This window comes from Lepidochelys kempii, chromosome 8 (genome assembly GCF_965140265.1).
Source record: "Lepidochelys kempii isolate rLepKem1 chromosome 8, rLepKem1.hap2, whole genome shotgun sequence".
NCBI lineage: Eukaryota > Metazoa > Chordata > Testudines > Cheloniidae > Lepidochelys > Lepidochelys kempii.
Window position 1 is genome coordinate 74,639,506 of NC_133263.1, and position 27,961 is coordinate 74,667,466.

The 27,961-nt window shown below is 42.7% G+C and overlaps 1 protein-coding gene and 1 long non-coding RNA gene across 5 annotated transcripts in view; both read right to left on the bottom strand.

Moving 5' to 3' along the window:
- The window catches only part of MTF2 (metal response element binding transcription factor 2), a 52,158-nt gene extending 42,346 nt beyond the window's left edge, over positions 1–9,812 (bottom strand). For 2 of the 3 annotated variants that reach the window (XM_073357084.1, XM_073357081.1), the window contains exon 1: positions 9,573–9,812. In XM_073357084.1, the coding sequence (XP_073213185.1) occupies positions 9,573–9,577 (5 nt within the window). In that variant the 5' untranslated portion in view covers positions 9,578–9,812. The remainder of the gene's footprint in view (positions 1–9,572) is intronic. The other variant, XM_073357083.1, reaches the window with a different exon arrangement.
- A 1,512-nt stretch (positions 9,813–11,324) lies between these two features.
- The window catches only part of LOC140916080 (uncharacterized), a 33,385-nt gene continuing 16,748 nt past the window's right edge, over positions 11,325–27,961 (bottom strand). For both annotated transcript variants that reach the window (XR_012160413.1, XR_012160412.1), the window contains exons 2-3: positions 11,869–11,961; positions 11,325–11,517 (exon numbers count right to left, since the gene is read on the bottom strand). This is a non-coding gene — a long non-coding RNA (uncharacterized lncRNA). The remainder of the gene's footprint in view (positions 11,518–11,868; positions 11,962–27,961) is intronic.

Sequence of the window (27,961 nt, forward strand, 5' to 3'; positions counted from 1 at the left end):
GCAGGGGTGCGAATAGGGGTTGGGGCAGTCAGGGGACAGGGAGCAGGGTGAGTTGGATGGGTTGGGAGTTCTGAGGGGGGCAGTCAGGGGGCGGGAAGTAGGAGAGGGTGGATGGGGGCAGGGGCCAGGCTGTTTCAGGAGGCACAGCCTTCCCTACCTGGGCCTCCATACAGTTTGGGAACCCCAGTGTGGCCCTCAGGCCAAAAAGTTTGCTCACCCCTGGGCTGTGTCTACACTACACATCTTACAGCAGCACAGCTGTTCCGCTAAAGCCTTCCCACTGTAAAGCACACAATGTAGCCGCTCTTTGTTGGCAAGAGAGAGCTCTCCTGCCAACAAAATAAAGCCAGCCCCAACGAGGAGCAGTAGCTTTGTCTGAGAGAGAGCGTCTCCCACCAACAAAGTACTGTCCACACCAGTGCTGTCTTATCAAAACTTTTGTTGGTGTTTTGTTTTTTATGCCCCTGCCCGACAAAAGTTTTAACAACAAAATTAAGTGTAGACATAGCCTTATTTTCTATGGAGATGAGGAAGAGCATTGTTAGTCTACCCACAGGCCATTTGCTGCTATGAAGTGATTGTGTGTGACAGTGGAATTATATACACACATACAAAAACAAGACTATCTTAGTGGTACATGGTGGAATGATACAATACAGTAGCGAAGACTGGTACATTTGATGTTCAACTTACACAGTGGCTCTCTTTTCCAGAAATTTCTTAAACTTTAAAAGTTAGGCTACTGTAATAACAAAACAACTTAATATAGTCACACTAAAAAAGGGTTGAGATATATTAAAGGTTTATAAAATACTTCATTTGGATTTCAATTTTCCTTCCCATGACCTTATCAAGGAGGTGGAAAAACCCTGGAAAAATTGAACCTGAATGTAACTGATACAAACATATTTGAGTGAGTTTGCAGAGCCTGAAACAATAGCTGACATGAGAATTACTTTACTCATTTCAGTAAATATTTACTCAGATGCCAATAATGATATTTTAAATTCAACACTTAACATTACACTGCTCAAAATATGAAAAAGACAAAGTATCATTATGATCTATTCTGAGTGACAGCTCATTTTTGGTACCACAAGGTAATAGGCCCGTGAAAGGAATACCCCTTATCTCCCACACCCCACCCAGGGGAAACCCTATTCAAAGGGCCCAACAAACCCCGATGGCTGCATTTTAATCCTAGTGACAAGAAGCCAAGTCCAAGGACCAATGTAGAACCTATGCAGCATACATGATCATATTCTGAACACCTCCACAATTCAAGGGATGTATCAAGTGGACAGAATTTGTTTTTTGGGCACAACTTCCCCTAACACCAATTTGAACACCGAGTAGTATCATATGCATTGAAAAAAAATGGTAGTGGACAGAAGGGGTGGGTCTTAAGTGAATGGATATGACAAGCAAAAAAACTAATGAAGTTATGATAAGAATGAAAGATAAGGAATTGACAAGTGAAGTTATTTTTAGTTGCACATGAAAATTTGTTTACTTCTATTTAAATTTCACTGACTAATATTTTGGAAAAACAAAGTCCAAAAGATATACCACCACCTACCCTTCATATAAGGCCTAATCTACACACCATTTTGGTACCATCTAATTATTTTGATGAGGGGTGTGATTTATACTTAAAGTGGTGTAATTTCCTAGTGTGGACACAGTTCTATCATTATAAAAGCACTTATATAAGCCACACCAATATAAGCCCCTTTATAGTAATATAACTGTGGGATATGTATATGTACCACTTAACTATATTGGTTTGTAGAAACAAAACTTTCTAGACAAGCCGTAAGGTTTGAGAGCTCACAGTACCCATTGAAATCCTTGCTACCAAAATCAGGGAAGACCAGACTTTACACCCTTGATATTTAAGCTTTAAACATCTACCTGCCTTTAAAAAAAAAAAAAAAAAAGCTTAATTCCCAGGTCCTCTTTATATACCATAAAACCAAAAGGGTGTAAGCTTTCGTCCACCCCACCTGCCACAATCCTTTGTCTTTTAAGGCAGTTTTAAAATAAGTTTAAAATTCACTTTTTATTGTTACTTCATAAGAAAAACAGATTTCTGACCTATAATAAAAATCAGTAACTTCATAAACGCAGAACTTTACCATTGTTGTATAATATGAATGTATTATGTAGTACATTGTGAGTTTCCATCACGATCAAATTCTCACTGGCTGTAACACAGGTTACTGTACATATTAGTATATATATTTGAGTATTTTCTACTCTTTTATGGAACTTTATGGCTGAATAAATATTTAAAATTTATTTTGATTTCCAACTTTCTGTCCCAGCTCACATACTAGATATATTACTTTTACAGAATTTTATCAGATTTAATAATTTTACTAAGATAATGTTGAAGTAAAGAGAAAACGGTACAGAGTTTAGGCATGGAAGTTTCTCGTTATCAGGGAATAAGGTACAGAATATCAAGGGGTGAGAAATTCAGTTTAGGAACGGGTGGCGTAAAAAATACATAATCTGCACTCTCCCAGATTGGGGGTAAAAGTTTAACATCTCAATGTCTGTACTTTGACCTTTGGGGGTATGTTGTCCATATAATGGCTATGTTCAGGTGTGGAGTATAATGAGCGGATACAATGATGGGGATGGATCTACCCTCATTTGGTGGGATTTAATGTTCAGTGAGTTTATGGTTCCAGTTCATACAGTCCAGTGGAAAAAGCCTCTCAGTCCCTTTCCCATAGTTGATGCACGATGTCGTACCGGCTCACACCTCCTGGTATTGTCGGTGGGCGGTGATGTGTTCGATGTAGATGTCCCTGGACCATTACAGTAACACTTAGTGCCAATGTTGTGCTAAGAACCGTACAAACACATAAGATATAGGCCCTACCCTAAAGGGCAAGTGTATTTTGCTCTAAAACAAGAAACATACAAAGGATAGAGGTAGAAACACAGTCTTATTCAATTTTTAAGTATACAATCAAAACAAAGTTTGAAAATGTAAAATGTGCCAAATCCATCTGCCACTCAACCCACTGTTAATTGACAGATTTTTTTTTTAATAGACATTAGCAGAAGTGGGCCTTAACTATCATTTGAAGGAGAATGTGCCTTCCCTTTATGATTACATGTGGAAAAGCCTTCCTGATGTCAGAGTGTTACTTGCTAGCAAGTGAAGTGGATTATAAACACCCACCCACACACATATATACACACACAAAAACACTCATGAGCTGGAGTTTCTGAAGACAGTTTGTGCTAAGACTGGGAAGTAGAGGAAAGTAGAATACTGTACATGGTCAATACATTATTTTTGATTACTTATGAATTTCTTCAAACAGAGATGTTTATCCTCTGAGAACTAGGGCCTGGTATACACTATGAATTTACATTGGTATAGCTAGGTCTCTTGGGGGTGCAGCTGCGCTGCTGTGATGTTTTAAGTGCAGACATATCCTAAGTGTATCAAATGTTAAGTTCTTAAATCAAGGCATTTGTAACATGCTCACAGGTGCAAAAAATGTCGGCTTTTCTGGTGTATTTTATCTATATTGGGATAAGTAACCCCAGTTTTTTGGCACCATCACTCTGGAGTTGTCAAGAGTGCTTTATGCTGAAGCACTGAAAATGGGGACATACTGCAGGATGAATGTTTAAGTATGGCCTATTTAGTTTGTTATACCTCGAGACCTGACACAAATAGGCTGTCACTTTGAAATAAATAGTTTACCACCAGTGAAGTGTAAACAAAATAGAAATTATGAAGAAAAATATTAAATCTATTTAGTCTCAGTTCTGAGGGAACAATCCTATAAATATAGACAGCAGTGCTGAATACTGAAAAAAGGTACTTCAATTCACATTCAGAAGGAGGGCACAAATATTAGAATTAATGCACAATATTGTTGATAAAACCTTCCACAGGAATCTATAGTCCTATTTTTAGGCTTCTTAGTAAAGAACAGTTACTTTAATTATGAACCTTTTAATTTGGAAGAGACCAGATTCTTCCAGTACCTTTCAGAACCTGGCATAAGAAAAGGATATTTTAAGTACAGAAAAAAAAAAAAAGACAAAAGTAGGACAAACCAGTTTTATATAGTTTGGCTCTCTTTTTGGAACATGAAAAGTACATTAAGGTGGACTTACATTTATAAGGTCTACAACTACTTTTGCAGTGTAACATTAATTGTTCTAGTTTTGGAGACAAACCCTCACACTTTTGCTGTATTACTGTTATGCGCTTCTAATATTCTTATGTTGATAATTGCTGTCATTTCTGTTAATTTTTTTAAAGTGTTGGATAGTTTGAGAGATTTTACTGTAAGCCGACAGACTGAATATATACCTTCTCAAAAATCTATTCTTTAAACATTCACACACACACTTCAAGGGCAATATTCGTTCTACTTTTGAACACTACAGTTTACTTCAGCCCCAATTGTGATCACAAGTGAATATCATGCAGTATGCTATCCCACTAAAGGATTATTAAAAATGTTTTGGAAAACAATTCTACATCTTGGTGGTCAAATTTGCTCCGAGTTCTTCTTTCCTCTGGTTAGACACCTGGGGAAAACCTTTATCAACCACAGAACATTTTTCATTTGTTCATATTGCTTTTCAAATAGCTTTATCCCGTCAAAGTACAACTCATCCATGATAGTCAGTATTTGATGCAAACAGCTATTTTCTTTGCTATGGAATACAGATTCTTAAAAAGGGCAGAAAAGCATTCCCACAGCCCTTTCAATCATCATCAGACTACCTAGGAATCTCTTTCATTCCACACATGAAAGAGATGCAACTGCCCTTAACCTATAGGATTTATCCTCAGAAGTGAAAACTGGTTAAGTCCTTGAGCAGAAATCCTAGTGAATACTGCCACTAGACTTCCTTATCTTGTAATCACATTCTCTCTGAAGATCCTAAAACCCTAACTTTCCATAATTCAAAGTACAGTAACTCCACGCTTAACATCCTCTCGGTTAACGTTGTTTTGATGTTACATCCCTGCTCCATTACAGAACATGCTCGTTTAAAGTTGTGTAATGTTCCCCTATAATGTCATTTAGCCACCTGCTTTGTCCACAGCTGGCAGCCCCCCCATCAGCTCCCCTACGTCCCCCACCAGCGCCTCCCACGCACCAGCGGACCCCACGGATCAGGACCTTCCCCCTGCTCTCCCGTGTCTCCTGCCCGCTGCAATCAGCTGTCTTGAGGTGTTCAGAAGGCTGGGGGGAGGAGCAAGGACACTGCACGCAGCCTCCCACCTCCCTCCCCAGCCTCCTGAATGCCCCAAACCAGCTGACTGCCGCAGGCAGGGGCGAAGGGGGAGGAGGTGGGGGGGGGGGAGAGAAAAGGCAGGTTAACCGTGGGGACTTGGGGGAAGGGGTGGAGTGGATGGGCCGAGGTTTGAGCCCTCTGCCCCAGGCAAAGTCGGTGCCTGTGCTTGCAAGAACAGCAAGAGGAGCAGCCGGACAATCCACCCTCTTCCAGTCTCTGACTTGGCTACCTCAGCCAAGCTTCATACTTGGCAATGATGATTGTAGTATTAAATTGTTTAAAACTTATACTTGTATTAAATTGCTTGTTTAAAATGTATACAATTCCTTTTGTCTGGCAAAAAAAAAAAATAAAAATGTCCCTGGAACCTAACCCCCACCATTTACATTAATTCTTATGGGGAAACTGTTTCGCTTAAAGTTGCATTTTTCAGGAACATAACTACAACATTAAGTGAGAAGTTACTGTAGTTATTTTTAGTATAATTTATCATAAAAAGTCCATCAAGACTCAAAGTCTTTAAAAAGTCATCACAGAATGGTGGACTGGTCTCCATGAATCTGTTACTAGAACTAGGTTATAGGTTAACTTGGGAGCGAGTACACACACACACACACAGAGAGAGAGAAAGAGAGAGAACACAGACAGAACACAAAGGGAAAGGGAAAAAATAAGGTATCAGAACTTTAACAAGTCTCACCTTGTTTGTTTCCCCCTCCCTGAATCCTTTGCCCCAAATGTTATTTAGTGTGCAGTCTCCTTGGGTTAAGGATGTTCTTTTGTGTTTCTGAAGTAACTAGCCCATTGTAAGTACTACCATAAACAAATACTTGAGGGTGGGCAAGTATGTCAGGAGGTCCAAGACACTTCCATTTGAGTTGTATTGAAAAAGGGCATAACTTTGCATATCTGTGAAACTGAAATCTACTCTCAATCTTAAAAACAAAAACAAAAAAAAACCCATAAAGAGAACTCAGTCTTAATTTCCTCATAGGCCATCCTAAAAGAGGAGTGACCCTTAAGAGAGCAATTTATCTTCCCCAAGTTTCTTTCTATGGAATAACCTACACCTGAGGAGCAGAAGAAAAAGTGACCTTTGGAAGTCATTTAACACTAGAAATGTGTCAGAACTGACTGCAAATCCATCCTTAATTTTCTTCCCTCAAGGTTAAGTTCAACCTCCCTGACGAATACCACCTGTATTTTTCAGTAGGATGATCCATTTCTGAAGTGATGCTGTCAGCTTGAAATCTAGTTCTTTTCAAAATGTTAAAAGTTGTTTCAGGTATTACGCTGCCCCAGGGACTGTCTGGCAGTACACCTCTACCCCAATATAATGCAACCCGCTAGAACGTGGGTTTGCATACAACGCGGTAAAGCTCCGACACGCTGCTCTGAGCAGAGTGTTAAGGGTGCTGGACTGGGCCAGGGCAGAGGGGTTGGATAAGGTGCAGAGGGTCTCAGGGGCAGTCAGGGGCTCTCCCCGTCCCCCCCCATGATATGGGTGGGGCACTTTTGGGAGCCCCGCAGTCCCAGTGGGGCCCACGGTATTAGCGGGGGGCCAGAAGTAGCCTGCCCCGCATCCCTCATCCCGGACCCAGCTGTGTCGCTCGGGGAAGGGGGCTTGGAGGAAGGGATTCCCCCCCTGCACTCACCGGCAGCAGCGGAAGCAGAGCAGCCCGGCTCCAGCCCGCTCCACTCTACGAGCTCCTGGCCACAGCGTTCCGCTGCCCACCGCAGGTGAGTGCGGGACCTTTCCCCAACACCACCCCTGCCCTCCCACAGCGACATGGCTGGGGCCTGGGCAAGGAAAGCGGAGCAGGCTGGGGCTGCATCGCTCCGCTTCCTGCTGCAGGTGAGTATGGGGGGCGTCCTTTCCCCAACCTCCCCACATTCACCAGCAGCGGGAAGCAGAGCGTCGCGGCTGAGAGGTGGCAGAGCGGAGTGGGCTGGGGCCGTGTTGCTCCGCTTCTCACCGCCGCTGGTGAGTGTCTGTCAGGGGGTGAGGGGTGTGGATAGGGGTCAGAGCAGTCGGGGACAGGGAAGAGCGGGGGTTGGGTAGGGGGAGGTCAGGGAACAAGCAACTGGGGGGGCCAAAGCAAGTTAGATATAACGCAGTCTCACCTATAATGTGGTGAGATTTTTTTGTCTCCCGAGGGCCACATTATATCAGGGTAGAGGTGTATTTGTGGTTTTACAATCCTCCTCCTGGCTTTTTCAGAGACATTTCTCTCTCCCTTCCCCAGAGAAAGGCCCACACAAACAAGGTGAAACTGGCTACCTAAGGAAGTCAGCAATACACAAAGTGCTGCTAAGTGTGCAAACAAATGAAAACTTTAATCTAAACTGTTACATAATATCAAAAGTGGTTTTTGGTTTTTTTTTTGGTAGCATTAAAAGTAACAAAAAAAACCCAACCACCAGACCAAATGCAATTAAGACACTCTTTAAAGCCATTCTCAGATGCACACAAAACAGTAACACCTCCCCACTCAAATGTCTCCCAAGATATGGATGCCCACCCTTTACTAGCCAATGCTACTAATAGCCAAATGCTATCTACTATTCTTCTCTCACACACACACACTCCCCCCTCCCCGGAGGGAAAACTGAAAAGAACTTAATATTTCTGGGATAACTTTTGGAATTAAAAGTGGTGCAGTGTACAATGTACTTCATATTGTTACACATAAGTTTAGCAAAAAATATTCCACATATTTTACTGGACACCAGCCAGATGAAACAAGCCTTACAGAAACAGAGTGGAAATTTGATTTAGCACAATGGAAGACACATTCTCAAGGAGAAGCATCATAGCCCTGTTCTCCCAAACCTGTGGGGCCACACCAAACATCACTATACCATTAAAGCTCCGGTTCACATCTCACAACCTTGCAGCTCCTCACAGATATTCCCCTCCCCCCTTTCACTGCCTCATTCTGTTCATTTCCCTTTCTTTCACTCTCAATCTCTTTGTTTCCCCTTATTCTCTCTCCAGTTCTCTCTTCAAATTGAAATGGTGTCAATTTATTAGCCTATACTCCAATATTGCACTACTCAGGCTTTTTAATCTTTCACCTTCAACAAATGCTTTGAACTGAATTGTAACCTTAAATCTCTGTTTTAAAGCATTAGACAACAAATCATTTCTGGACATTTTCATCTACTTATAGTTACATGTAACAAATATTAGAATAAACTATTTTCTCTATTGATTACACAAACGAATGTCAAAAACACCTAAGTATAGTTACTGTCACCATTTCCCCCTGCATAGTTAGCCAGTCTCCCCTATTTATGAGCAAAGACAGATCATGTTTTAAATGTATTGCTAACTTGCTTTGACATTTTAAAAATTATAAACAGGGCCAAACTATCAGAAACTCATGGGATACATATTATGCTAAAGAAAGAATGTTGTAGATTATAATTGTATATAGCCTCTTTCATTCAAATTGTATCCAAAACGCTCCAAGTGGTTAAGTGCAACTTCAATCCTTTAAAATGTTGCCAAATAGACACTGGTCTCAATTTGAAAATATAAAGACACATCTTGTTACCTCCTATTAAAACAAGAAAAACATCAACCCATTTTCTTTTGTGATTCAAGTGATAAGAAAGAGAGTATTGCGAGGGCTTTCTAGTTACACTAACAACCACCAGTTTCCACAGTTTTGGGGAAGAAATATCTAAAGTTTCTCAGGACAACACAACATATTAAATTTGTTATAATTCGTCCATCTTTGAGATGAAACGTACTATTGTAAAAGATACATTATCTGCACAAAAAGTGAACAGTCCTTCAAATAAGCCTGCCCTCTCTCTTTCTGTTGCTTTTTCTTTTTATACTTTAACAGCTTTGTCCATAGTCAGACACAATGTCTGATAAGGAAACCACCATCTAAACACCCAACTACACCCCACACCACCCAGATTCCCTCCAGGACCCCCAAGATGGTGATGTTCTCCCCTTTGTTTGGTCTCCACAGGGCACTTGCAAATCCCCTCATCATCTGCCTGTTATAGGCAGCCTCGAAGACGGCCCTTATTTCTGAAGTCCTCTGGCCCCTAAATAAGCCCCACAAGACCAGATGTGCCTACAATGAGCACAGCACTGGGGGAAGAACGGCTGGAGGGCTGGGTTTCCCCACCCGGCTGGGGATCGACCCTCCCCTCCCCCTTTAGGGGAGCCCTCTACGCGGGGGGGGGGGGAGCAGTCCTCGCTGCCCACCCCACAAACTCCGGGGCGGCCGCCCACCCGCGGAAAGCCCGGCCTCCCTCACCTCATTCGGTCTCTCCAGTGGTGCCAACCGCCTCATGCAGGGAAATCAGCGGACTCAGCACCCTCCCCCCTGGAGCCTCTCTGCGGCCGGGCCCTCCGTGCACAGCGCCCCCAGACAGCCCTCGCCGAGCGGAGAGTGGGGGAGGGTCAGAGTCGATTCACACACTACCCGGCTCCGCCGCAGCCCTTCGCCATTTTTGTTTCCCGCGGAGGAGAAGCTGGTGCATTGTGGGAAAAAACAAAGCGCCTCGCCTCACCCCCCTCGCCCCCGCTGGGCCCGCCTGCGCCGCACGGCCGCTCTCCGGACAGGGGGCGGGGAGTGGGGGAGGAGGCCGAGCGACAGCGGAAGGAGACGTGCGACAGAGAGCCTCTGCCGCTGGTGAACAAAGAAGAACTATTTTAGACTTGATTGCAGCGAATGTGAATCCCTCCTCCGAGTCCTCCCCCTCGGAACTACGTCTAGCAGAGCGGGGGAGCGGCGTTCTCCTGGCTTACCTATTGTTCCCCCTCTTCACTCACACCTCTGGGGGGAGGGGTGGCAGCCCTTCCCCCCCCCCCCCCCCGCACGTCTCGCTTGTAACTGCTAACGCTTCCCCACGTACCCAGCTGTCTGGCTGTGCCAGCTCCCCACAGTTCGACAGCCAGCAGCATGCACAGAAATGTAGGCCTGGAGAGATTCCCCTCCCCTCCCCCCCCCCGGGGTCACCTAGTCCCCCATCCCCTGCTGAGGCAGGACCACGTATACCTAGATCATGCCTGGGTGCGTGCCTCTCTATCCTGGTTTGAAAAACCTCCCGTGACAGGCATTCCTTGGTGGCCAGTTCTGGTGCTTAGCCAGGCAGGGTGTCAGTTCTGCCTCTTTCTCCCTTCTCCCGCCGAACCCCCTAGCCTGGCGTTTCAGCCATGAATCTGGAAAGGGTCACAACACAGGAAGGAAGTAGATCGCACTTCCTAGCCACCATGTAGCCACCAATCCTGAGAGCTGCTAACAGAGACCAGGTGCTTTCGCTCCAGGGCTGAAAGACTCTAACTGGCTGGAGGCCTTTTCCTTTAAGGGAGCAGGCCAAGAAGCAGATGGGCTTGACAACCTGTCACACAGCTGATAAGCCATTTTCATCTTCCCACTTATGCTGGAAGTGCATGATGGGAGTCAATAAAGCTCCTTGCAGAAGTCACCAAAACTATTACTTAGCATAGTCTGTGGAAGTGTGTTACTGAGGGGCTTTTATTTTTATCTTTCATATTTATGCACTGAAACCTGTTTTAATTATTTGTTCTATCAGTGAGATTATAGTTCTTACAAGGATTCACCCATGTTAGTTTATTGTGGCTATTTAATATTACATGTAGAAAAATAGTCTAATAGTCAATAGAGTCTGATGTGGAGCCTCTAAGCATTTGTGTAATGCAAATATTTACCAAGTCTACAAAATAACTGTTTAGAAGATCTAAACGATACTGAAGACTAGGTTGCTGGCAGTGAGCAGCTAAGATTCAATAGTAACAGGCACATGACTGACAGAGTGAAGAAACTTAACTCCATGCTTTGGTTTTCCACTCTCATCTACAGTCTTCTTATGGTAGGGTAATTTAGTGCTTTGACTAGAGCTCTCCCATTACAGGATAAACAGTTCAGAACAAAAAGAAAAGGAGTACTAGTGGCACCTTAGAGACTAACCAATTTATTTGAGCATAAGCTTCCATGAGCTACAGCGAATACAGACTAACACGGCTGCTACTCTGAAACAGTTCAGAACAAACATCGCACAATCTTCCAGCCCTCTCTGGGCTCAAATAGTCCTTAAACAGCTCTTCCCTGCCCACGAGTCCATTTACCTGTTGACACAAACTGTGTAGGTAGCAGGAGCACAGTGGTCCGTCAGCCCTTCTAAACTCAGTATGTAAAGGCTTCTTTCCACTCTTATTGAAAATCCAAGCTGGGGGCCCTAAACAAAGACAGAAGGCAGTATCAGACCCCAAACTTGCATCTCTGCTGAACTGTCACAGGCCTTTTCCTTTTCTTGCTTCATCCCTCTTTTCTACTCATGCCTGTTTTCAAACCATTTCCCCACAGCCCTACTGGCTGCTTTTCCATGTTGGTAGTGAAATACTGCAGATCTGGTTGTTTCACAGGCTGCCCTTTTTTAGTCTGGTTGGCACATGATCACTCATGAGCCCCTCCAGACAAATCCTCAAGAATACCCTTGTCCTGACTACACCAAGACCAAGCTGTGCCTATAACCTCCTCTAAAGAGTCAGTGCATACCCTGTTTTGGGCTAGTAAGAATAACACTCACCTCTGCTTCTGAGATTGCTGATGCTTCTGTCAGGGCTTGAGCCTTTCATAAGTTTCTTTTAAAGTTCCTCATCTCTTCTCCCTAGATCTATTTCTAAACAGAGTATTGCCCATATATTAGTACACCCTTTAGCATAATAAAGATATAAAAGTATCCTCCAGTCCAGTTTTTTTTCCTCCTTTGAAGGTCATCTTTAAAGGAAGAAAGAGTGTTCTACTATTCCTCCAAGTCATTACCTTGTCGAAGCTGGGTTCTGTTTATATCAATTACAAGGCAGGCAATATCAAAATCTGTTGTTCACAATCCATGACCTTTAGGCTGCGTATAAACTGAGAATTTTATGGAATTCTTTTATATTTGATCTAGCACTGGTGGTAGCAATAGTGGCTAGTATAGACTAGCTATTGGTGTTTTTACCATCCATGTAGTATTCAACACCGTTCAGAGCAGGTCCGCACAACACTGACCACTGGATGGTCTAGATCTGTTCTCCATCAGTGGAGTTTCATTAGTAGAGCTTCATTAGTGTTAGCTCAACACTGAGGAAAATCTAAGTGTAGATAAGGCCTTTGTTTACATCCAGCTCTCTAAATCTTCAAAGAATATAGCTCCAGGAAATACCTGCTAGGAAGGCAAGTGTTTGTTTTTTGTTTTGTTTTTCAATTCAGACTGTATTAATTACAGTAATGCAAAATCTATTATTTAACTAAAGATTAAGAAATCAGGATTCTCTATTTGTATTAGAATGGATTTGGGCAAATTAGTGCTAGTAACATACCCCACCCCCCTTATTTCAAGGTCATATTTGACTTTTCAAACTGAACTGCTATTCTGGTATCTTTGGTATGGTTTAGGAAATCTTAGGTGATGACATTTGCAGACAGATAACCCATTAGTTCTTTATTACAGTGGATGTATTGGTTTGGCCAATACTTTGCTTTCAAAGGTGGTGGATATAAATTTCTACTGCCTTATTGTGCCACAGTTGTGTAAACACCGTTATCTAGAACTGAGATTCTGGGGTGAGATTCTGAGCTGTAATTCTCAGATTGCCCCTAACTCATTGCCCAGAAGTGCCTACAGCAGCTTTAAATTACCTTTGCACATTTCCAATCCTGTGCTGCTCTGAGGGATAGAGCTTCCCCAGCATAATTTATACAGCCGTGAGGTAATATATAAGTTACAGAGCATCATGGGCCACAGCATTGTAAAGAAACTCCATAGTCCTGCACGATATGGCCCCTATTCAGCATGCTCATCATACCCCAGCATACTTCTACCCCAGCCTTTGCAAGGGGGTCTTTGCAATGCAGCTGATAGCTCCCTTGTACAGCGTCTATACTAGGGGAAATCCTCCCCTGGTCAGTTATTGGGGGGTTTAAGGTCCTTTAACTGGGTCTTACTTCACTCAGTGACAGATCCTACTACTGCCTCAGTTTCCTTCCTTCCACAGGGAGACAGAATCATCACAGTAATGCTTTGTAATTACTCTCCTCTTTTGGGAACTGGTTTATTACCTAAAATAATTAAGGGAAAGCTAGATTCTTCCAGCCTCCTTCTCCAGGCTCACCAGTCCATTACATCCCTCCTCTTGAACACCTAATTCCCTCTTGGGAGGAATTTTTCTTCTTTTTTCTTGCCCTTCACTAGAAGTGGCTCCAGCCAGAGCTTCTTCTGCAATCCTTTTTGACCTAGGTTCCCCCAAAAGACTCTCTCCCCCCAGCTCCCTGCTAAACCAATTCAAGACCATACCTAATCTGCTGGAGCAGATTGGGTGTTACAGGAAACCCTGCTCCCCAGTTATCATCATGTAATGCCTGGTCACCTGACCCAACCACCAGCGCAAAACCATCATGTGGGAAGCAAATAACTAGGCACAGGTGAGGCTGAACCCAACTGCCCCTAAAGAACTAACTACTCATACTATGACAGGCCCTCCCTTTTTTTTTTTTTAAAGTATGAAGGCCCTGGTGTGAGTCTAGGATCTCACTATTAGTGCATAAACAATCCAACTACAAATAGTCTTCAGATTTGAGAGCACAAACAACTGGAATAAATAAGTCTATACTTGGCTGTGAATGGGAAGAGGATTCTCAACACTACTGGCACATGCAGTGCAGAGAAATCAACAATAGTACTGAAACTCAATATGTTTCAGACACTCTTTACACAGTTGTGACTACTGTAATGTGAGACATGTATAACTAACATGGTTTTGGGTGAACAAAAGCCTTTACGTGCTTTCTGACCAGCCACAGTAATCAAACAGAGCCACACCTTGGGTATACTCAAACCTCAGGGATGATTATTCCTTATAGTAACATATGTCAAGTCTACATGCTCGTTATGACTTGTGATGAACCTTTCTGCCTCACTTTTTAATAGTATCCCAAAAGTATTTGAATGTATAGTTTAACAACTTACAGTGCTGTGTTTTCACTTTCGGACACATTATGTACAGAAATATCTTGACAGAAGCTGTTACCAACTGAAATTTCTCTTTTTGAAACCTCAGTCAAACCTATTCTTGTGAAGAGGCTTAGGGGAAAGAACATTTAGATTATCTGTCATTTCAAAATCCAGGTTCTGCTTAGTCTAATATCTACAACTTTACTCTGTCTACTTTAGGAAGTAGCCCTGTTTCAGTAATTGGTTTAGCTGAAGTGGGGCTGATGACAATTAGCTGTAAGTATAGACAAGAACAAACCTGGATTAGTGCCTCCACCTAAAAGTTTTTGAAAGGGATAGTCTTTTGGTTTTTGTCTTCACCTATTTTCCTTCATTTGACTATTCATTGTTTGTCCATTATATTGTTAAACATATCCTGAAAATGTGTATTATCCATACAAACTGGAAACAGGTACAATGTCTTTGTTTTCTGTACATCAAAGTTTTCAGTAAATAGGGAAGAAACTTTAATCAGAACTATACTTTCACAAAAGCCTCTAAGTTAGTGTGGAACTAAAAGCAAGGGGAGAAGTTCTGAAACATAAGCTGTAAATAGCTCACAACTTTGCTACTTTCAGAATGATGGACCATCTGCAGTACAAAATTAATCATGAGGGATCCTTACCATGTTCTAACAGTGTCCCTGCATCATAGTGCAGACTTTCATCTGTGTTAGAAGATGGAACTATATTTTAACTTTGGGGGATAACTGCCATGTTGTAAGTGTGGTTTCAGAGTAACAGCCGTGTTAGTCTGTATTCGCAAAAAGAAAAGGAGTACTTGTGGCACCTTAGAGACTAACCAATTTATTAGAGCATAAGCTTTCGTGAGCTACAGCTCAAGTGAGCTGTAGCTCACGAAAGCTTATGCTCTAATAAATTGGTTAGTCTCAAGTGAGCTGTAGCTCATGAAAGCTTATGCTCTAATAAATTGGTTAGTCTCTAAGGTGCCACAAGTACTCCTTTTCTTTTTGTTGTAAGTGTGGTTTCTTCAATACAGCTCACGTCACAAGGTAGATGGGGCCTATGTTTATGACATCAGGTACCGTGACATAATGAAAATGGATAATAAAAATCTAAGCTCAAAATTTGTATTTTAAATCCTTCATTGTTTTTACTTTAGTAAACTGTAATACAAACACTGCTGTGAATCCAAAATTACAACCCAAAACAGCAGACTGCTATCAAGTACTCACTCAGGAATGTCACATAAACAAATGAAAATGTTGAACTTGATTCCCATTTACAGTGTGGCCCCTTTACAGTGCACAGGCATTGTAAAGGGATATTAAAGTGGATGTAAATGTTGTGACACTATGCCCCAAATTCTTCACAGAAAGTTATAATATGATTATAGTACAACTATGATATATTTTGTGCAAGATAAGTCATGTGAGAAAGGCATGTAAGGCATGAAAAAGGTTATGATTTTCTGAATGTGATTAACCTATTTGTAAGTATGTATCATTTCTGTATCTGAAGTTAGGAATACTGACTATATATCAATTACAAATGGGTTTACACCTGGGGACTGCCCACCAGACAGAATGCAATCAGTCTGGATGGGCCATTAGAAAAAACAATAGGTCTTTGAAGATGCTAATCTCTCACGTTCCTGGAAAGCCTTCCTATGGATGCTGCAAATAGACTTTTGAGTTATGGCTGCAGGGCCATATGATCACATCACCTAATACTGGACTCCATAACAAAATTAGTACTTTTCTGCTGGCTGGGGGTGGGAATCACACTGGAAGACAAAGGGTTTCTGCCATATGTAAAACATTTAAGGCAGGGGAGTTACATAATCATCAGTTGTTCTTTGCTGAATCCCTGCCCAAGATGACTGCTGTAAATACATAAGACTGAACTGGGGAAGAAAGGCCTGAACCCAGGCTAGAATGTATCTGGCCTGTGAAAGAAATACCTGGAGTCTTAAGCTGAAAGCAAGAGCAGCTTTCCTTCAAGAACCTCTGCAATCTGCCTAAAACAACATTTAGGGTGAGAATTTGCTAGTTATAACCAATTTCTTTAATATGTTAAGCTTAGCTTGTGTGTTTGTTTCATTTGCTAGGTAATCTGCTTTGATCTGTTTTCTATCCCTTTTAATCACTTAACATCTATCTTTTGTAGTTAATAAACTTGTTTTTGTTTTCTCTGAAACCAGTTTGTGGAATTCATAACTGGGAGGCAAAAAGCTGTGTATATCTTCTTCCACATTGAGGAAGGGAGTGAATTTCACAGTGCTGCACAGTTCTCTATGCAGTGCAAGATGGTGTAATTTTGGGTTTGCACTCCAGAGGGGGGTGTGCACTTCAGTATCTGGGCAGTTCCTTAGCTGAAGCCTTCCCATGCAGGGGCTAGTCAGAAAGCCTGTTTGCATGTTACAACAGCTGGGTGTATTCCTACCTCTCTGTGTGTGTGTGTGCTGATAAAGTGCAGTCTGAAGCCTGAGGGAAGACTTGACTGGCTTGCCTCACCAGAACAGTGTAAAGGGAACCCAGGCTCATAGGACAGGCAGCCTCAGTTTCAAGTGGCACTCTGGGGGGGAGCCTGTCACAAATGTATAAGGGTCTTTAGCAAAAATGAGAATTTGGCCCAGGTGATTGGCACCTAGATTTGAGCACCCAGATTAGCCAAGTCTGAATGCAAGCCTCACCTGCGTTACTGTGTCTCCTTTTCTATCTCACCTGTGTATATCTGGGGTCATATCCTGGTTTCTTTGTGCTGAGATGCTTTAGGATTCTTTCCCGGTCAATCAGGGAAGAACTTGTCTGTCCTTTAAGGGGAATTGTGGGAAGGCATTGGAGGACTATCAGAATTCAAGTGATTTATCTTGCCCCCTCACTGCAATGTGGGCTGGTTCAAGTCCAAGTCAAAGTGGAGTCTGGGCGCTAAGTCACTCCCTCAGCCTGATAAACTAACCCCCAGGTCAGAGATTTTTGTGTACGAACAGTTAGTAGGGTTTGGGCTAAAACCCAGCTAAAACCTGGGTTAACTCTGCAGTGAAAATATACCCTAAAAGGTTAATTTGCAAATGTAACTGCATACCATTTGAGGTGAAGGCATAGCCTAAAGTGTAGGGAAGGTGGTGACTCTACCCTTTACTACACGTACCTAACAGCAGCAAGGAAAAATGAGATTCCATATTCAAAATATAATTTTATACTGTACAAAATAAAGGCTTAAAAATGACTGTATAACTTGCTGGAGATGTTTAGTATAGTGTGAGGTTGTCTGGGGCTGATCTAGATTGTTAAAATGTTTTTAAAAGCCAATGTTATGCCCCTTCCACGCTGCCAGAACAACCATATAAGCAGAAACTTTTTTTTTTTTATTTAACAGGTTAGAACATATAAATGGAAGTTCAGGTACCAACTGTTGTAGAGTATTAATTTCTGTTACCTTATTGTGTTATCAGACATGGTGTCAGAATGATACTCTTAAACAAGATCCATGTACAGATGGTCATTATAACCACAATTCAGCAAGGAGGAACAATTAGATCTCAGACTACTTTCTCTGTATTATTTAAGCATGGGAACAGTCAGGGAACCAACCTGGGATCTCCCCATAGACAAATTACATATGGTGCATATTTTTATGCATAAGCATCAGTGAGATAGTGTACTTGTGATGCATCTACTATGGAAGGGTCAAAATATTATCTTCAATTTTAAAATTAAAGAAGGCAGGTGATGGGAAGTCATATGAGAGAAGGAATTTAGACCCATCTACCTGATCCTAAAATTACAGTAATGAACCTCTCTTGTAAATTTAAATCAAACATCAGAAATGGCCACTAATAGATGGATAGAAACTTAAAATCTTAAATGTAATTTTTAAGTCTTTTCTCAATAAATACTTTTTCCACTTTAGCTCAGAATACAAAATGGGTTTGGCAATATCCTTGGGCCCTATCAGCCTTACTGTGTAAGAAACATCTCTGACATGCTAACTGACATAGTTGCACCTAACACAGTTCAGTGCTTCCGTTCAATTACACTTTTTCTGATGCTAGCCTTTCTAGTCTTTTCACAATGCAGAACCATGTTTGCATCAGATATCAGTGCACACTGGGAAAATCTGTTCCATATCACTGCAGCTTCTGGTGTTCATGAGTATTTGTAGGGTGCAGTGTTCTTAGAACTACTAATTAAATATCACATTTTTAACACTAGTATAGACAGGATTTAACATCTTTACAAACAGGTTAACCGTCATGGTCAATCTAAGGGCATGTCTTCACTAGCAACATTAAAGTGTTGGCCGTTGCAGCGCTTTAACCTGGCTGTGTAGTCGCTCTCTCCCAGCACTATAAAAAAACACCTCCACAAGGGGAATAGCTACCAGCACTGGTGCACTGTCTACACTGGCACTTTACAGCACTGAAACTTGCAGCACTCCGGGGGGTGTTTTTTCACACCCCTGAGAGAGACAGTTGTAGTGCTGTAAAGTGCCAGTGTAGACAAGCCCTTAGGCTCCCTACTAGGTTTGAAATTGGGGTGAATCGTATTTGTGCAAGCTTAAGATTGGTGCAGTGCATCTACCCAGGGTGGAGGGTTGCATTAGGGTAGCTATATCCTTAGCCAAATTACAAGTATTTTGATCACTTGGACCAGAATAAAGCCATCACTTCCCATTCCAGGATTAATCTTGTAGATTTCACTTACAATTTAATTCATATTTATATTTTTGAACTATATGTGATTAAATATATTTGATCAGTACACATCACAGGTAGATCTAGGTAAAAGTAAACATTTCCATACAGGGGCATTGAAACAATTTTTATAGTGGGAGTGCTGAAAGCCATTGAACAAAACTGTAAACCCTGTATAAGATGGAAACCATGTATTTGATTGTTATTATTACTTCAAGCCAAGGGGTGCTGCTGCAGCCCAAGCACCCCTAGTTGCAGCACCCCTGCATCCACATTGATCATCAAAAACTCTCCCTTCATTCATCTTTGTGAAAGGTTAATTTAAAGCTTAATTGGAGCCATTCAGATGCTAACCTTGTTACATTAAACAAAACAAATCAAATGAAGAATTAATATGATATTTGCCCCCATAAAATCCTGATCATTCTGCTTACATATTACGTCCTTTCCTGTCCCATTACATCTGTTTTGTTAAACCCATAGATTGTAAATGTTTGAGGTGTGGGTTGTTTTAGCATATGTTAGTATAGCCTAGCAGAATGGGGCTTTTAGGCACTACCAGAATACAAATAACAAATTATTGCAATTATTATAAACAATGGGATCATAAACCCCTAAGGGCCTGTGTACATTAGCTGTGTGTGTCAGGGGTTGTCTATATTTTAGAAACAATTATGCCAGGTGGCCTGTGTCCTTAAACCATTCTACGGGCATGGTGAGACCAAACTTCAAAGTCAGGTCTACTAGGAAAAATGCAAGGAAGGTAGCTCTGGCTCTAATAACAATGCACTTCAAACATATTTTAAATTGCTGAGAAATATCTATCCAATAAGAGGTCAATTTTAGAAATTCCCTAATACACTGGCAGATCAGGTACCAGCTCATGGCAAGGCCCCAGGCCTCACTGAACACCGACAAATGCATAGCTGGAAACCAATCTAGCTCACCTGTGGATTAGTATAGTTAAAATAGATATTAGTGTTATAAGAATGTGTTTAGACTTTATGGAATGCTTTTAGGATGCTGCATGTATTAATCCTACTTATAATATCTGTATCCCATGCTATAAGATAATACTTAAGTGTTTACAACTGCAAAATGTTCTGAAACGCTGTAACTTCCAAATAAGAAAAAAGCTTCACCTAATGCAAAATGCTGGATTCCTTCAGAAGGTGTTATTTCCTCCTGTCAGACAGGAAAAACTATTGAATTGAAATGGGCCATTATGGAACAAAGACTTTGTTGATTGCTCCCCACACCTACCCATAAACAGGTTATGTGCAGAAGCGCTCATCCTATCACCTTGGACTCCAGGGAGATGGGGATAAAAATCCCTGAACAGAAGGAATTAGGGCCTTTTCAGACGGTTTGGACTCTAAGGGGCAAAGTTTCCTAAACATAAGCAAGAGATGTCCAGGACTAACCTGGATTAACCCTAATGGACATAGAGAGCTGGCATATTTCAGCAGCTCTATCACCATCTGAAACCTAAGGCTGAAACTCATTTGTGTGTGTATGTCTATTTGTTTTAGCCTTGTAAATAATTCTCTTGTTTCTTTTTCCTAGTTAATAAACTTCTAGTCAGCTTATCAAAGGATTGGCTATAAGCATTGTCTCTGGTGTGAGATCGAAGGTGCAAATTGACCTGGGGTAAGTGATTGGTCCTCTGGCACTGGGAGTAACCGGAATATTTTGTGATCTTGGGTGTAAAACAACCATTACAGAGTCAAACATCCCTCAGTGGCAAGATACAGACAATGCCCTTCAGCATTTTGATCTAACTCCATGTTAAGACTGGATAGTGCCTGAGGAGTTTATACTTGTTACTTGGTCAGGGCCGGCTCTAGGCACCAGCAAAACAAGCAGGTGCTTGGGGCGGCACATTTCTAGGGGCGGCATTCCGGCGCCGGCCATAGCACCCCTAGAAATGTGCCCCTGCCACCCAGCTCACCTCCACCTGCTCCCCTGAGCGCGCTGCCGCTCCGCTTCTCCCCCCTCCCTCGCAGGCTTGCCGCGCGCAAAACAACTGTTTCGCACGGCAAGCCTGGGAAGGAGGGAGGAGAAGCTGAGCGGCGGCACACTCGGGGGAGGCAGCGGTGGTGGAGCAGAGGCGAGCTGGGGCAGGGAGCGGTTCCTCTACCCCCACAGTTACTTCCTGCACTCTCCCCCACCCTCACTCACCTCCACTCCGTCTGCTCCCCTGAACGCGCTGCCTCTCCCTCACCTGAGAGGGAGGAGAAGCAGAGGTGAGCTAGGGGGTGGGGAGCGGCAGGAAGCAATGCTGGAGGAAATGCAGCACACCTGGGGGAGGAGGCGGGGCGGGGATTTGGGGAAAGGGGTGGAGTTGGGGTGGAGCTGGGGGTGGGGAGGCATGAAAAAAAAGCAGGGGCGGCCAAGAATTTTTTTGATTGGGGCGGCAAAAATCCTAGAGCCGCCCTGTACTTGGTTCATGAAATCTAATTATAGAACTCACAACCTGTTTGGGGATTGTGTCCTGCTTCTAAAATCTGTCCTAAAGTAGTTGTTCTTGCCCATGAGCCACTCCAGACTGCATTATAGTGTACACTTACTAAACTTATGCAAAAAAGTTCAAGTCCAGATTCTATATCACTGAATTTATTTTCCTCTACTTCTATCTAGATTTTGCTCAACAGCTGGTCTGTAGATTACAACTGAAAACACTTACCAGCTGTTAAATTCTCTCATAGTTCTAATTTAAAAGCTTAATTATCTTCAATTTGCAGTTTACACACCCTTCCCAGATGGCTGAAAACCTCTCTGCCTATGATGAAATCTAAAATTAAATGAACTATGCTGTTCCTAGAAGAGTGGAGGTGACCAAATAAGGAGTCTAATCCTGTAAACCCAGTAGTCACATGAGTAGTCCCACTTAAGACCGCCAGTTTACTCACATTAGTAAAAGGTTTTTTTTTTATTTTTAAATTTTTAAAAAAAAATTCTTTTTTAAATGTGAGTTCATGCAAACATATGGTTTGTTGACAGGTAAAATTGTGACTAAAGATAAGGAGGAATCTAGGATGGAAATACAATATAGTGAAAGTGGTACAACTCCTCTTGTGTGGACCCAGTTATACCTGTATTAAAGTGCTTATACCAGCATAGTTTATTCCAGAGTGAGAAAGGGAATAAGTTATACTACTATAACCTTTGTATATAGATGAGGCCTAAAAAAATTATGTCAAGTTGTTCTCCTCTATCCACTATCTTTTTGACACACAAAGAATTCTAATAGATTAGTGAGGCACAATTTTTGTTTGCAGAAGATGTACTGGTTAGTCCCTGTCACATACCTGTAGCTTAACTCCACACAGAAGCTGAAGGTAGAATAGGTGCTGGAACTTGGGGTGCTGCTACACCCCCTGGCTTGAAGTGGTTTCCATTATATACAGGGTTTACAGTTTGGTTCAATGGCTCTCAGCACCCCCATGATAGTAATAGTTCCAGCACCCCTAGAAGGTAGTGCAGAACTTAGTAGCATGCTTGTTAAGTGGGTGTCTGCCAGGAACACTTTATACCAGTGCTCCAAAATCTGCACTGGCTACCTGTTGGTTTCCAGGAGGAGTTGTTTCAGGTGGTAGTTTTGACCAACAAAGCTCAAAATTTTCTTGGATCATCCTGCTTAATAGACTGCTTTTCCATTCTCTGCCACAGTTGAGGTTAGCAGGGGTGCTCAAACTAGGACATGTTTGGTATATAAGATAAGGCGCTCCTGGCCCCTTGATTTTGAAATTCACTCGCCTTCCACAAATCTGTTGGTCTTTTGGACAAGCTGCAAAATCGTCTTCTTCTTAAGCAGACCCTCAGGGAGGGATGAGGTGTCTAGCATTTCATTTGGATATGAGAGGGGTAAGAAAATTTATATTTGGCCTGTAACATATTTTTGCTAGCTGGTGCTGTTATGAGTGTGGGGAGTGTGCTGCTGCTTTCGTTTTCATAATGATTTTTGCATGATATTTTTAACTAATCACAAGGGCACATTGAGCCCAGGGCAGGCAGGCAGTACTTTATGAGTGCTATTTAAATTCAAATAAAAAATAACATAAAAGCAAGCCCCAGGCTCAAAGGACAGAGCGAGGAATCTATGGTTGGGGATATATGGTGCTGGAGGGAAGACTGCCAAAAATGGAAAATAGAAGTTAAACATGTCTGAAATGGGAATTGATTTTAATCCTGCTTCTAGATTGCTTTTTAGCCAAATACAAAGAAGCAATGCTGTGTTAGAACAGAATCAGGATTGTCAGATTATATGCTATGCATGTGAAGAGATTCAAAGTATGAGTGAGGTTTTAAATATTGTGTTTCAAGAAGACAAAAATGCTTAAACTGCACCTTCTGTCTGAGATTCTCAGTGTTTACAAACTTGGAAAGTGTTTACCCCATTTACAGATAGGAAGAATGAGGCACACAGAGGTTAAGTGACTTGTCAAAGATAACATAACCAGAAGATAACACTGTAAAATCTGGGATTAAAAGACAAGTCTCCTGGTTCCAACTATTGTTTTCTTTGGTGATTATGCACTTTTAAAGCACTAACTAAGTGCTTGGTGCAGTACTAAACACAAAATGGAGACAGTCCGTACCCTAAAGATTTTACAATCCATTAGTCAGTTGAGAATCTGATAGTCTTTTTCCGAATAAATTGACAATCTACTAGCAAATTTACAGTCCAAAGCCCTGATCCTCCAAACACTTACACATGTGAGTAGTTCCACTGAACTCAGGGGGGACTACTAATGTGCTGACGTGCCTGCAGAATCTTGTTGTAATTATGTCCCAATCATAAGACCTTTGTGTTTCCATCTTCATAAGACAGAGATGCCATAAAAAGTACTTGTTAAAATTAATGAAAAATGAGGGAGTCTGCGGATAAGTGAGATGTGGCAGGCCTGCTGAAAGGTTGAGGAAAAAGCCCAAAGCTGCATTCCAGGTGGTAGGAGCAGAGAAGGAATGCTATATTAATTCTCCGTGCAACTGCACTGATGTTCAGGAGAGATTTTTATTGCAGATAAAACAGCAATACTCTGCTACGTAACTCTGCCCTGAAGGGATGTTAAAACATTTTTTGCTTCAATTTAAAAAGTTAAGGGGTATGTTTGTACTGCAGTGAGTGCTAACCAGTGGTGCAAATAGATTTTAACTCTTATTGGTATGGTACTGACCCCGCGACCTCAAACCCCGCCCCCCCCAAATGTCCGTGACTAGAACCCTGCGCGGATACAAATTTATACCTGCAGAATCCGATATCCACAGATAGAAATTGGTATCTGCTGAATCACAGGGCCCTCCCGGGAACCGCAGAGGCAAAAGGAGCAGAACCCAGGAGCCAGTGCCCCATGCCAGCAACTCCTCTGGCACGGCTGCGTCTCCCGTCTGGGGTCTGTATAGCCCCGCCGGAGTACAGGGCTGGGGGCGGGGCTGAGGGCAGTACAGCAGCATCAAAGGAGCTGCCAGCACCGGGTGCTGGCTTCTGCGAGTGGTGGTCCCACGTTCTGTTCCTTTTGCCACTGCAGTTCCCGGGAGAGCCCTGAGGTCCAGCGGATACAAATCTCTATCCGCGGATAGAAATCAGTATCGGCGCAGTGCTCTCCAGTTCATTCTTGAAAATGTGTCTTTCTGGTATGACGTACCGGCAATAACCATGTTAAGGGTATGGCATACTGGACCTGACCGGCTTACTTGCACTACTAGTGCTAACTATACAACAGCTGGAAAGGTGGGCCAGAAATGCAGAAGTATCTGATGTATAAAGAGATTAGAATTCTGCTATTGACAGACAATTATACAGTGCTTAAACACTCATGACAGACTGACAAACATCCTGTCACAAAAGTGTGTAACTCCACTGTCTCCAAGAGGTTAGAATACAATCCTCAATTTTAAAGTAAACATTATAAGTTAACAACACTATCACTGATAATGGAGCTCTGCGGAGCTCCTACTGAAGTACATGAACAATATGTTCAAATGTTTAAACTAGAACTCCAAGATGTTGAGCATGGTTTGTTTAGTGCTGGGGGATTGTGTCCTCAGGGATGAATATGAAAAGTGGCATCCCTCAAGAAACTAATGTTGTCCTTTTTTGGCCCAAGGAGTTAGGCAGTATTTGGGACCTCAACAGTTTGTTTTCGTTAGAAGGAGAAATGGATTATATGAGTCAAGTTTATTCTTTGGTGCAATCTTGTTTATTTACAAAGAGTGTACACAAAGTTCTGTTTCCCTGACCACAGTAGAAACAATAGCAGCAGTTGCTTACAATGTCCAAGCCTGTCTCTCCAGTGAGCCCTTTGACCCAAGAAGCTCGTTGATTATCCTGTGCCTTTGCAGGACTATTCCCTAGTTCTCTGCTGTCTTTCTGCTTCTAAGGCTATGTCTACACTACAGACCTTACAGCGGCACAGCTGTACAAGGCAGTTGTGCCACTGTAAGGTCTCCCGTGTAGCCACTCTATGTCAGCGGGAGAGATTGTCTCCCTCTGACATAGTGCTGTCCACACCGGCACTTTTGTCCGTGAAACTTATGTCGGTCGGGGTGTGTCAGACTTAATGCTGGTGGAATGTTGTTAAAATTAACTTGTTAAAATTGCAGTCAAATATGTAGTGTTTGGACTTTCCTAAGCGGTGGTGAACAGGGCCGTCCCTAGCTATTCTGGGGCCCTATGCAGCCCCTCCGTGGGGGGTGGGGGTGGGCAGGCCTCTGCGGGGGTGTGGGGCTGGCTTGGGGGGTAGAGGGGAACCTCCCCCCAGCACTCACCGGCGGCATGGCTGGGGTTGTGTCGCTGCAGTTCCCACCTCCATTGAGTGCAAGTCCCGGCCCTGCTGCAGTCCTGCGGGGTTGGGGAGGAGCAGGGCCGGGGCTGGGGCGAAGCAGGGGCGGGGGCCATGGGGAGGAGGTGGGGCAGGGGCTGGAGCAGCACACAGCTGCGCAGGGCACCGGGAAATGTGATGCCCCAAATTTCCTGGTGCCCTGCGCAGCTGCGTACTTTGCAGATGGGTAGGGACGGCCCTGGTGGTGAATGGGGATGACTGTACTGCTCATGTGATAATCTCTGTAGTTCTCATGTTAAGAGTAATATGTACATTTGTGTAATATAACTCTTACATGGCTGGGACAGATCCCATGATAACAATAGCCATTAATAACTGCTGAGTTTTGCCCACAGAAGTGGCTACAAACCTTAAAGAAGACAGTGGTTAATTAATACCTACTAAAAAGCAACATATCCAGAGGAAACTCCTTGATTCTCAAGACAACAGGTAGAAACCAATTTACAGAACAGTGGAGAAGGGGAAACTCCCGCCCCAGACATAGGATAACTGCACTGAAGAATTACCTCATGGACCCAGAAGCGCCAACTCCGTGGGTACTCCGGTGCTGGAGCACCCACGGGGAAAAATTAGTGGGTGCTCTGCAGCCACTGGCAGCCAGGAGGAGAGTGCAGGACCCCTGAGCTGAAGGGGAAAGAGAACATAATGCCTCGATATAAATCCATGGTACACCCACGTCTTGAATACCATGAGCAGATCTGGTTGCCCCATCTCAAAAAAGATAAATTAGAATTGGAAAAGTATAGAGAAGGGCAACAAAAATCATTAGGAGTATGAAACAGCTTCCATATAAGGTGAGATTAAAAAGCCTGGGACTTTTCATCTTGGGAAAGAGACAACAAAGGGGGGATATGATAGTGGTCTATAAAACTTGACTGGTGTGGAGAAAGTAAAAAAGGAAACGTTATTTTTCCTCCTTCATGTAACACAAGAACTAGGGGTCACCCAGTGAAATTAATAGGCAGCAGAAAAGGAAGTACTACTTCACACAATGCACAGTCAACTTGTGGAACTCATTGCCAGAGGATGTTGTGAAGACCAAACTATAATAGGGTTAAAAAAAGAACCAGATAAGTTCACGGAGGATAGATAGGTCCATCAATGGCTATTAGCCAGGATGGGCAGAGATGCAACACCATGCTCTGAGTGACCCTAGCCTTCTGTTTGCCAGAAGCTGGGAGTGGGTGACAGGGGATGGATCACTTGATGATTGCCTGTTCTGTTCATTCCCTCTGCAGCACCTGGCATTGGCCACTGTTGCAAGACAGGATACTGGGCTAGATGGACCATTGGTCTGATCCAGTATGGCCGTTTGTATAATACTTACACTGGAACCCTACGAAACTCTGGAGTGGACGGTGATACTCCAAGGGCCTCTCTGAAGTAGGACAGGCCCATATCCTGGAGAGAGCTGCTTACCGGTTTTCTTTTCCGTTCTTTTGTTTAATCCCATTTATTGACTGCTAGCAGTTCTGTACTTCTGCCTGGGATCCCGGGAGGGGACGAAACTCCAGAGGCCCGCTAGAAAGACACCCTGCAACACCTGCTAGGGTGGGGGATAATTGGACTCACATGTGTGCTCCCCTTGTAGCTTCTCAAGGGGGTGCTCTGCCACAGACAGGTTTGTGACCTGCATTAATAATAGATAATAATAGAGCTGCTCTGCAAAACAAAGGAACTTTAGAAAAGGTTTGACTGCCCATTCAGACAAAGGAGAGCGCTTGAACTCATACAATCCCCTCAACCGTTGTCTGGGCATTGTACTGCATTGGGTAACTTTAATTCTTTCTGTGTCTGGTGAGTTTGGTCCTGAATGCTTATATAATGATGACTTATAACCTTCAAGACAGTAGCAACTCTGGTCATAACAATAGATACAGTAGAGTTTGTCTGTCTATATAAAAGATAAATTAGCAGCCCATCTATTAACTCAGATTTTCATGCCTACATTGCTTTTCTTTCAGAGATTCATTTATTAAATTTAAGTGAATAAAAGCTTTCATTTAGCTGGGCTGTCTGTGTGTCCTTTTTACATGTACACTAATTTCATTATAGTTATTTTTCAGACGACTAGGTTAGATTTAAAATGTAAGGTGCAAAACAAAATCGCAGGGTACAAACAAACCTAGCCTAAAGAAAAG